This window comes from Peromyscus californicus, unplaced genomic scaffold (assembly GCF_007827085.1).
Source record: "Peromyscus californicus insignis strain IS unplaced genomic scaffold, ASM782708v3 Scaffold_19__1_contigs__length_69161282, whole genome shotgun sequence".
Classification (NCBI taxonomy): Eukaryota; Metazoa; Chordata; class Mammalia; order Rodentia; family Cricetidae; genus Peromyscus; species Peromyscus californicus.
Window position 1 is genome coordinate 43,326,774 of NW_026294491.1, and position 12,554 is coordinate 43,339,327.

At 40.8% G+C, this 12,554-nt stretch overlaps 1 protein-coding gene across 2 annotated transcripts in view; it reads right to left on the minus strand.

Moving 5' to 3' along the window:
* Positions 1 to 8,431: 8,431 nt before the first annotated feature.
* Lgsn (lengsin, lens protein with glutamine synthetase domain) overlaps positions 8,432 to 12,554 on the minus strand; it is a 34,495-nt gene continuing 30,372 nt past the window's right edge. For both annotated transcript variants that reach the window (XM_052745239.1, XM_052745238.1), the window contains exon 6: positions 8,432 to 9,740. In XM_052745239.1, coding sequence (XP_052601199.1) covers positions 8,541 to 9,740 — 1,200 coding nt within the window. In that variant the 3' untranslated portion in view covers positions 8,432 to 8,540. The remainder of the gene's footprint in view (positions 9,741 to 12,554) is intronic.

Genomic DNA, 12,554 nt, shown 5'->3' on the forward strand with positions numbered 1-12,554 from the left:
GGCTTTATAAGCAGCAGATGACCAATGACTGAACACAGGGAATTCTAAAGGGAGGTCAATGAAATTAAAGAATAGAGAGGATAAATATGCAGATGTTTTAGTCTGAAAGAGTAACAAAGAGGCCATGAGTTAGACACTTGATGTGTTGAGCTCACTCAGGAAGCCTGTAGAATGTTCAAGAGGAGGTGTGTTTTGAGAAACTAACTCAGCAATCATATGCCTGGCATCAGAAACTCAAGATATGGGACTTGCCATTGGCACCTCCTGGCTCTTCATCTCATAAGGACTCCTCCTACCTAGAGTATTCATGGTTTAGTAGAGAGCACAGCCACGCAGAAGAGGAGTGTGAACATTTCACAAGCTAAACCAAGAAATTTAGAGTAGGTGAGTTCAACTTCATATACATGGCTTGTAAACATAAAGAGTACATATTTGGGCTGCTATTTTAGCACACATTTTCTTTTTTTCTAATTTAAGAATTTTTTTTATTCATTTTTACATACCAATCACAGATCCCCCACTCATCCCTCCTCCCACTCCCCTCCAGCCTTCCCCCTCACCCCACCCTCACCCCACCTCCACCCCACCCCCTGTCCCCTCTTCCAAAAGGGTAAGGGCTCCCATGGGGAGTCAGCAAAGCCTGGTACATTTAGTTGAGACAGGACCAAGCCCCTCCCCACTGCAGGCTGAGCAAGGCGTCCGACAAAGGTAATGGGCTCCAAATAGCCAGCTCATGCACCAGGGATAGATCCTGATCCCACTGCCAGGGGCCCCTCTAACAGACCAAGCTACACAACTGTCTCCCGTATGCAGAGGGTCTAGTCCGGTCCCATGCAGGTTCCACAGCTGTAGGTCTAAAGTTCCTGAGTTCCTACGAGCTTGGCTAAGTTGTCTCTGTAGATCTCCCCATCATGATCTTGACCCCCCTTGCTCATATAATCCCTCTTCCCTCTTTTCAACCGGACTCCCGGAGCTTGGCCTGGTAGCACACATTTTCTATCATGCAGAGAAGGCAACAGAGAGAACCAACATATACAAGAGACAGCGTGATAGTGGCATAAAAATGAAAGCAGGGTTACCTACCATACTTCATTCCCTGAAGAGGTCCATGTCTCATCCTCCTACATCTAAGGTGTGGGGTCTATCAATAATATAAAAAAAAATCCACAAAATTAATCAAGTCTAATTTGATTTCTATCATGTCTAACCAAGAGTCTTAAGCATGGAAAATTAATGTTATTCATAGATATAAGAATATTTTTAAATAATAAGAGGACTAATCAACATAATCAACAATGATCAACATTAAATTTCAAGATAAAATAAAGAAAAGAGATGAAGGGAGATAAGAAAAGAAAACCTACACTGTCCAATATCTTGGAAATCAAGAGGAAACCATCTCAATAAGAGGCAGAAACCAATAACGATCAATTCTGCTGTTCTGCTAGTCATGAAATATAGAGGAGGAGCTGTGGTCAGGGGCTAACAGGAGGGTGGTCACTATCAGCTTCAGGGGTCAGTTGGTGTGTATCGATAAGGAAAGAACAAGAGTATTTGGGGTCCACAATGAGAAGCTGTGCATAGTAAATAGATGAGTAGAAAGAGCAAGATTACATAACACAACAGTAAACTTTAAAGAGAAGAAAATGGATAACTTTGTGTGAGGTTATAATAGACATGGATTTGGGTGTTTTGTTTTGTTTTGTTTTGTTTGTTTTGTCTTCCTCCAGGTATGAGGCCATGTGTGATAAACACATTAGAAGGATGTCAATGTGTTAAACTGAAGGCAGACAAGCATATCATGAGAGGGGCATACCATAGAGAAAGGCATCTGAGGAGCCAAGAGGAGCTTGATACTGAATAGACCTGAGGAACGTGATGAGGCTGCAGGAAGATGGCAGCTCCGTGGATGGGGACTGAGGAAGTAGTGCTGCCTGGCTGGTACAGCCCCAATTTTCCTTTTTCAAGTCCACAAGTCATGGGGTCTGACTGACCCCTGCCATCCAGGGGGAAATATGGGTGGGGCCAAGGAAATCTATGACCCAGAAAAGACCTTAGTGTCATTTGATCAATGATGCCTCTACACTGTTTTTTCTATCTCCTAATGTATATGCTTTGTGCTGTGTCTGTATATAAGCTCATAATATAATTCATTTAAATGAAGCTCCAGCTAAGAAAAAGTAATATCCATGTTTTTCTAACATCTTTTCTACAGATCATTAAATAGGAAATACTAAATGATAAAACGGTTTTAGATTGGTAGAGGAAAAAATGTTTAGTCCTTTCCAGACCTATTTGCTCCAGATTCATCCAGAATTTAAGAAATCTGAATTAACGTCAAACATCACATAATTTAACTAACATTTCTTACTTTTAACATCTCTTGAATATGCCCTGAACTGTCACTGATGCCATATCTTTACAGTGCTACTGTTTCTTTCTCTTGTTGCATGTATTTAATACCTATTAAGCAAAATATATTCAAGTGCAAGTCATGCAATTGGAAACTTCTTTATGGTATTAGAATATCTAATACATTTTTGTGTTTTCATTCATTGAAGATTTGGTTGCTTTCCCATTTAATATTAAGCTTTGCAAGGATAGCTGAGGCCCTCGCTTGATGACTGTTTAACAGTACGTTGCTGCCCTCTAGCTTAAGTTTGAAAACTAACGTGCAACCATTTATTCAACAAGTTTTTGTCCAAGCCTCGTAAATTGACAGCCATTGCTCTTAACTGAATCACATCTTAGCAGTTGCACAGAATTGAATGTCCAGGGTTATTTGATTAATTTCTTCTCTTTCTAGCTAAAATTAACATGGTCAACTAAGAAAAATCCTAATCTAAAAAAGAAAGCAAAATCTCCTAGCCTCTTTGTTGTGTGACACACACACACACACACACACACACACACACACACACACACACACACATACACACACATACACACACACACACACACACACACATACACACACATACACACACACACACACACATACACACACACACACACACACACACACACACACACACACACACACACTTTAATTTGCATGTTCTCCCTTCCTTTAGGCTGTTAATGAAATTCTGTGTCTTCTCCTAGCCTCTTTGTTGGGTGGCAACCCCCCCCCATCCCCCCGCCATTCCCCACCCCTGTTTTTAATACACCTTCCCCATTCCTTTAGGCCATTACTGAAATTCCATGAATATTCTTTTTTTCATTTCTCACATTTTTGTTTGTTTGACTGCTTGTTTGCTTGTTTATTTTGGAAGAGGACAGTGGCACATATGTCCTGGCTCACATGGAAGTCAGAGAATAGACTAACAGTTTGGGAAAGCCCATTCTCTCCTTCCTCTGTGTAGGTTGTGAAGGTCAAACTTGTGTCGTCAACCTTGGTGGCAAATGCCTTTACTGAGCCGTTTGGTTGGCCCCTCAGTGAATGGTCTCATCTATCACTCCCTAAATAGCCAGATAGGAGATTCAGATCATTTATGCCCTCAATGAGTACTGAGTATTTGCCAAAGATTATTTCTAAAGATGAATACATAATTGAAATCGAATCAATTCAAATCCTAAAAACTGTCAGAAATTTCAGCAAGGTAATTTTATGTTCAAACATTTATAAAATTATTTGAGGCATGAGTTTCTATTCTTTGAGAGATGTCTGAAATGTTTTCAGAGCATGCTGTTCCTCTATGACGGACGGCCTTTCTGTCATTAGAGGGTTACCAGGCAGAGAGTAACTTAGTAGGCCGGTCCACTTCATTTTAGTCAAGCATATTGGTGAAAGCTGGGGCAGCAGCATTTAACTGGGGTGCGTATTAACAAGGAAAGGTCCAGTTATTTAAGAATCTGCCTACATGTGGGGTTTAGATCCTTAAAACTGACATACAACCCTCGGGATATATTTTGGTGCTGTATGGACTGTATAGTCAACAGTGTTTTGGAATAGCACAGATACCAAGAAACAGACAGAATGGACATGAGGATTTGGTTCCAATTCTTCCAACATCCTCTGAGCCTTACATCTTTGACTTCTAACATATACACATACTTTTCTCATAAAACTGTAGGGCCAATGAAGGAGAAAGCACTTAGATGACCAATGTTATAACCTCGGAACTAGTAGACCTTCATTTATCCTGAATCTAGTGTAAGCATTAAACTATTCCTTGTCTTCTGATTAATGAGCATTTCTTGCTTCTTGCACTTCCTTTTAGCAACTATGTTTCAGCATATATATTCAAGATACTTTAAATAGGAAGTAATGTATCCTTTAAAATATTCAATAATTCGTAGAACCTGAAAGGCCCAGAAATGCAGGTTTGGAAGATATACTTGATGCTCCAGAGAGATTCACAGAAACCATCACTGGACAGCAGCACCACCTGGTGTCAGCACCACAGGCTCCTAACACTCTGATGCCCGGCACTGCTGCCTTACTCAGGCCTACTCACTGTGGGGTTCACATAGGCTCCATGTCTGCACCTGGCATGGCAGTTTCACACCATGGCTGTAAGAGAAACTGAAAAGGTGAGGTTCTGATTTCCATTCTGAGAAACAGAGTCAACAGGGAGGCATTGCACAAAGTAAGAAAAACATTGAAAGGTTCCTTGTGCCCCAAATCATGACTATTCCCCTCCAACCATTTAATACCATCTCCATCAAGCTCATCAAATTTAGTTTCCTCAACAGTTTCTGTGAACAGAATGGTTCTAAAGAAAAATATATCTCAGGGCCAATAAAACCATTAATCACTGTTTTTCATAGTTGTGTCTGTGGCTGCTTCCTCACTGTCTCTGGGTATATGAACATGTATACATTACATGGTTTTAGGACAGTACTACAGTGTAGTTTTCTTTATGCTCTAATTGACTGACATCTTCAAGTCTAGAACTCATTCAAGGAATGAGGCCTATAAAGACAACTATGGAAAGATGTGTGTTCTTCGTTCTCAGAATTCAATCCTAATCAGGAAATGTTATCTGAAGTGTTTTAGGCAACAGAAGAAAGAATCATTGTTAACATACGAGGTATTTAGAAACAGATGTTCTAAGACCTAGAACAGAAAACTCTCTACTAATGATTCTGACCAATAACCCTGCATCATAAACATTGGTAATACTGCTCTGGTTACCAGGTAGCTGAAGGTACATCAGTAGATATCTAACTGCTCAGTGTTAACACATTCAGAATTTACTACATGACTTCAAGTTTTATTCATACTTAAATTTTAGATCTTTCATTACCTTCAAAATCACCATTTCAAGCTTTACTGTTTTTTTCAGACAATATAAAATGAAATTTTAGATTATAAAATATCCTTTAAAATAGTAACATTTTATTATGCTACTAATGTTTTAGTTTTTACTCTTAAAGCATAGTTTTTAATTTAGATTCTTATGTATACTCATTTAATAACCAACTTTAAATTCGGTAATCACATTTTCCTCTAAGCGTTGATTAGAACAATTATGGTAAATGAAAATAAGAAAGTAATTTCTGTAAGGATATTCAAAAGACATCCTTTTCAAGCCATAAAGAAGCCTTATAAATAGTTTTTTTTTTCAGCATAGGGCCTATATTTAAAAAAAGAAACAAACTGTTCCATTCTCTTTAAGACGTGTAGATCCCAAACCTTCTCATTGCCCACCCATTGTCTTTGCCCTAGTCTCCCCTAGGACTGAGGTTGGCTTGCCACACAAAAGGGTGGTCAACATGTGCTACTGAATGGATTTCTGGTCTCTCCCTGCAGACCAAGAATGCAGAGGCTCTAGCAGAACCTCCCTCGCTCCATACTAGGAAACACAGGAGCAGATCAAAGAAATAGAAAAAAAGAGTTCACTAAAAATTTTAGTTAACAAAAAAAGAGTTAACTGAAAAACATCTACCTGCCCCAAGTTCTCCTTAGTCCTAAACTGTGTTGGCCAATGCTCACTTTTCACTTTTTTTTAAGTGAACAAAGGTATACAATTGCACACATCTAATGTGAGTCTCTATAGAGGCTACCATATCAACACATACTCTAAAACTGACTTGTAGTGTGTTGTTGAATGTTTTCTGCTGATTACCACACACTTTGACTGAAAACTCTCCCAATTATATAATGTCCTGACATCAGAACCTTGCATACTGTACTTTTTAAATTATGCTGATAATGCTATAAAGACAATGAACTAAAGAATGAAAACACTGTGATTAGCAGAGTTTTTATAGCATCTTATAGACATAGCAGTAAAACCAAGAAAAACACTAGACAAGTTTCATTAAGGCTTGTGAACTTATAAAAAAAAGATTCTCTACAGCTCTATTAGAGTGAGAAATAATACGATTTTTTGCATGAGTGGATCCCTCTAATTAACTCAGATCCCCATCCCCAACCTCAGAAATGAAAAGTTTTCAGAAACTATCTTTCACTGGACCCTTTATCTTTATCCTTTATCCCCCAATCCTTAACACAGACACAGACACAGACACAGACACACACACACACACACACACACACGCACACGCACACGCACACGCACACGCACACGCACACGCACACGCACACGCACACACACATGCACACACCCACGCACACAAACAAGAAACGTGGTACTTTGTTGCAAATATTTCATCATTCTACCTTCTAGAAGAAATTGGCTTGCCTCATCTTCTAGGAGCCAGTCAGAAAGAGGGGTAAAGACAGAAAGGGGGGGGCTGGAGAGATGGCTCAGAGGTTAAGAGCACTGGCTGTTCTTCCAGAGGTCCTGAGTTCAATTCCCAGCAACCACGTGGTGGCTCACAACCATCTGTAATGAGATCTGGTGCCCTCTTCTGGCCTGAAGGGATACATGCAGGCAGAACACTGTATACATAATAAATAAATAAATCTTAAAAAAAAAAAAAAAGACAGAAAGGGGAAGGCACGGTGACTGCTATTGTCCTCCACAGAACTTAGCTCAAGTTTCCACAGACTGCTTCGCCATAGTCTCCGACTGAACTTAATAACAGCAACGCGTTCAACACAGTGGAGGCTTGGAAAACCACTTGGGTTTTTGTGGTGTCTTCCCAACTGACACACTGAGCTTTCATTACCGAAAACAGAATTTCCTGTTCTGAGCTTCACTTCCTTCTCGCCGCATGCTGGTTCCCTCTAACCTTTATTCCATCTGTGGATTTTATTCTGTTTCCAAACATGTCTTCTGCTGAAAGATGAAAATAAGCTTACAATTAGTGAAGGGCATACTGACTTTCACCGTTTACGGGATGCTAAGAGCTTTAACAAGAGGAGTGAAGTTAAATTCTGCTGTGCTCCTTAAGTGTTTGCCATCTCAGTGGAGACCACAGCCAGTTTTAATTGAACATAAAAATCTCCTATTTGATCCTAAGCAGTGGAGCAGTGTTTTCATTTGCAAGGAAGTAGATATTGAACTTGTTCCCAAGGGAGGCTAAATTTCGGTGATAAGTTGCAAGATTATCACAGACAAAGAAAGGCCTGGAACATTTTCTAGTCTCCAGAGAAACACCAGCCTCTGTGGCAATGTAATTAGTAATTTAAGTGTGTGTTGAAGCTGCAGATGGAGCCTGGGCTACCCAGGCAGGCATTCTCCCTCTCCGCTCAGGAGCAGAGCTGTTTCAAAGGGATGTCTGCTCTGAAGAATGGAGCAAAGCTGTCCGAGCAACCCAGGCCACTTTCGCCCTTCCTGCATCGTGGTGCATTGTTTAAAGAAAGGCTTCCACCACATTTTAAGTCTGACCTCAGTGTTACCTGATTCTTTGTCCTTTGATTCTAGGGGACATTGAAGCCTTGAAATCCCTAAGCCTTTAAAGAGGTGATAGAGAAGTATCAAACGTGAAAAGAGAACTTCCGGGCCCGTCATGTCCTGCTTTGTGCAACTTGACACATCTGAAACTGTCATAGCGATGCACAGCGGACCTCAAGATATTCTCATCAATAAGATTTTGCTGGCCGGGCAGTGGTGGCGCATGCCTTTAATCCCAGCACTCGGGGGGGCAGAGCCAGGCGGATCTCTGTGAGTTCGAGGCCAGCCTGGTCTACAAAACGAGTTCCAGGAAAGAGTTCCAGGCGCAAAGCTACACAGAGAAACCCTGTCTCGAAAAACCAAAAAAAAAAAAAAAAAAAAAAAAAAAAAAAGACAGAGGATATCTGTCTCCCAGGTGGGAAAGACCTATGTCTATACTTGATAGTGTTTCATCTTTTTACCCCAGTCTTTAAAAGTCTGCCTCCTAATACTTACCTCTTTCTTGAACATATGAATATGTGGTTTGCCCCAAACACTACCCGGGCTAACAACACAAAGGAAATGACAGACTGCCAGGCTGAGTAAGTTTGCATATGCTGCTTCACCGCAAATTTATTGTTTATATCTGAGACCAGAACCTCAACAGTCCCATTTCATCTGATGTGTGTGTGGGGGGGGGGGGGGGGCACAGAAGCCTGTCTAGTATTGTTAATAACAGAGGCTCAATCTTTTCTTTCTGATGGCTTAACTACGTGTCATAATAACATCTCCAAAGTCAAGAGTTCCATCCTATATAAAATACTCCAGGAATTTGTTCCCCTCTGCGTCTGTTTCTTCATTTTCCAATTCATACTTCTTCATGGCAACAAAATAGCGGATGAAAGTCTCCCCCAGAGCCTGCTTCAGACACTGATCTTGCTCCAGGGCCGCCAGGGCATCCTCCATCTTCAAAGGGATCTCGGAAGGTTCTGGTTGCTCAAGATCCTGACTCTCCTCTGAGCCAGCCCAAGCACCGTCACTGCTCTGAAGTCCATCCAAGCCTGCCGCCACCGTGGCGGCCAGCACCAGGTAGGGGTTCGCGGTTGCTGAGCCCAGTTTATTTTCTATCTGGGTGCCTTTGTCGCCGTGACACTTGATGTTCAAGGCACAGCTGTTGTCGTTGTATCCCCACGTGGTGGGCACACTGTCCTTCAGGTCTCTGCTGTCCTTGCAGTAGCGCTTGCGGCAGCTGACGGCAGGGGCCATCAGGCAGCTGAGAGCCGCAGAGTGCTTCAGGAGGCCTGCCAACCACTTCTTCCCCGTGAGTGTGAGCCGCTCCACCCCAGAACCACTGCAGAACATGTTTGTCTTTCCACCGACATCCCAGACGCTATGGGACAAAATTCCTGAATTGCAGAATCCGGTCTCGATGACAAGGCTTGCTATATAGTTGTATCTCCTGGCCACTTCTTTGACACCTGTTCTGAGGGTGAATGCGTTGTCGGCTGAGTTAATGCCAAACTCAGGGAGGAAACAGATCTCCATCTGCCCAGGCCTGGTAGAAGATGAGAAACTCTCCACGTTGGCTCCAGTGTGATACAGGCCATCAACCAGCTCCTGCATGAAGGGCTGGTCATGATTACTCAGTAATGTCGAGGCAGGAAAAGATATGGTCTTGGAATTGATCACTTCGGGCACACCAAAAATGCAGAAATCATAGATGAAGGCAGAGAGCAGGGAGAAGCCGGCATCCTGCAGCTGGCGCAGCTGCTTCTTGGCAATGTACCTGGGGGAAGTCGGCAGAGGCTCGCCAGTCACCGTGAAGGTGTCACAAATCACCCGCGCCGTCCTCTCCGCCCACGGCAAGACTCTAAAGGTTGACAGCTCTGGCATGAGGACGATGTCACTATTGAAGCACGTGGCTCTTATGTGATTCACCTCATTGTCCTTAGGGTTCGGCATCAATTCCAGATAACCACGGGGCATGAAAACACCGTGGATCACTTTTTCCTGAAGAAGAAGAGAGAGGATAAATGAACTAGGTCCTGAACCGTGAAGACAAACGGGAAGAAAATCTTGGTAGTAAGAAATGTAAGTCTAATATCTGCGAGTTTATCTCAGGTAAATGTTTTAAGATTCAGAATAAATATCCAAAAATTCAACATATTGAAAGAACTATCTTTTCATAAAGATCTTTTTACAAACATTTTTTAATATTTTAATGCAAGTCTTGATATGCTCATAGATGTGGAAAACAGCAATAATAAATGTTTCACATAGCTATAAATAAATGCTTTAAGGATGAAGAACGGTACAATATAGCAAAAGACAGGGTTTATAACTTTGTGGAAATACTTAAAATTATTGCAATCAAAAATATTTTACAATGCATTTCACTTTATAGTGCAGTTTCCAAGATCTCAGGTAAGGCTTTTCTTTGATTTGTTCTGTAGTATTTTATTACTTATGTATTTTTATTTTTACTTTATATATTTAAGGGGTATATTGTGGTCATCTCATACATGTAAGCAATGTGTACTGATCACATGGTTTCCATTGCCTCAAACTGCTGATAAGATATCTAACAAGTCATTATGAACTATACTTACTACACTGTGTCAGAGAATTGAGACTTGCAACTCCTGCGTTTCCATGCTCATTAACTAGCCACCCTCCATTTTTCTCCCTTCCACTTTTCCCGCCTTTTGGAATCACCATCCTGTTTAGATCAACATTTTAGTATCCACATGTAAAAGAGAACATGCAGTATTTGTTTTCTGTCTCACTTGTTTCTCTTAATTTAATATGTTCCAGTTTCATCTATTCTGCAGCTAATTATAGGTTTAATTTTTTTATGTCCAAATAATGTGCTGTATATATACATATGTGTGTGTATCACATTTTTCTCCACCTTTTCATTCATCAATACTAATCAAGGTTGTTTCTATATCTAATTATTGTGACTAGTGCAGTAATAAATAGATCCACTATATGATCCAGCTCTCTCACTTGTAGGTAAATATCCAAAAATTATCAGTCTATTAAAAAGAGACTAGTGAAGCCATGGTTGTGCTTTATTCTGTTGTAACCTCCAGTTGATTCTTGGAATTCTACAGAAGGAATCCTACATCTTTGTTGGAGAGGAGACTTGGGCCAGACCAACAGGACTCAAGACAGCTGTCTCAGGCCACAAGAGCCAGGACTTCTGAGAGACTTACTCCTCTCTTCACTTGTTCAACCCACTTAAGAGTTATCCACTTGATTGTCTCACCAAGTCCTAGAAAACTTTTCTGTGGTTGTGAACCTCTGTCTCCAAAGTTACTCTTTCCAAATAAAGTGTCCAGGTCAGTGTGAGCCGGGTGCCAGCAGGTCGGACCACTGGTTACAGCTCTTTTACTAATAGTTGGAATGGAGTGAAGCAAGTTTCTGGATGGTATGAGTCAGCATCTATGTCCATAAAACAAGTGTTCAGCTAGACAATGGCTGAGGCCCTTTCCAGCAATGTATCTCTTAAGTCCAGTGGACTTGCATGTTGAACTTGGCTATGTCTCAGGCAACAGGGAAGTCATGAGATTATAAAGCTGGACAGACATATTTTTGAAAATTTTTTGAAATTGTGGAAGAATCTCAACATGGGTGGGAAAAAGTCCCTGACTATCAAAAGCGGTTTTCATAAACTCATGAGCATCGTGGGGTTAGTACAAACATCCTAACACTCCACAAGTGACATTAGTTTGCTCACATCATCCACAGAAACCAAAAAAAAAAAAAAAAAAATGGCCACTGTGCAGGGCCAGCAAATCTGCAAGACCATATGGACTGGCTCCTTCAATGACCTACCACCTTTACATACACTCTTAAATGCCACTTTGACTTAACTGATCTAAGTCTGTGCTCTCCCTCCCCCTGCCCTTATTTCTTGGTTGGTTGGTTGGTTGGTTGAGACAAGGTCTCATGAAGCCCAGGCTTGCCTTGAATGCACTGTGCTGGTCTAGAATACCTCGTCCTCTTGCCTCTGCTTCCTGAGGGCTGAAGTTACAGGTGTGCACCACCATATCTAGTCCCCAAATTTGCTTTTACCAGCAATAAAGAAGGGACTCGCACACTCTTTTGGAAATTGTACACATCAATTTTATGCATATCCACGTGTGTGCACACATGTTCACTTGCATCCACATGGTGAGATTTCTGCATGAACTATTTTAATACTAAATTTTACTAAAAAAAGTAATGTTATTTCCCTATTTGATTATTTCTAGTTCAAAAATCTATATGGTGGTAGCATGTATCTAAAATGAAGGGTAATGTATTTCATTCATGAAACCTCTGAGAGATCACACAATTCAAATCTGTATCATAGCTGCTTTGCTGTGAACCATGGAAAACAGCTGGTCACCATTGGACTCCAACAGTCCTTTGCAAAATGGAAGAATAGCAAAAACTCACACTTTATTCTCTAGGTTCTTTAATCTGTACAGTTGAGAGCACTTTTTTAATATACATACATTCTCTTTTTTTACACATTTTAGACATACATCAGAACTTAAACCATTCTCCATTAGCTGTGGGATATATTTAAACTTCTATACATATGTATGAATAGCTCCATCCATGACACTAACTATCTTAAGCTATATATATATATAGTACTAAGTACTGAAATGGCTTCATACTTTAAGACAGCTCTCTCTGAACCTGATGGAAATTCTTGCAGACTAAGTTGAAACCCTGTGGCACCTCTTATTGGGAGCACAATGAAGGGTCACCTTTTCAAACAGCCCAAGAATTGGTTATGAGATCTATAGTAACATAATCATACTTTTA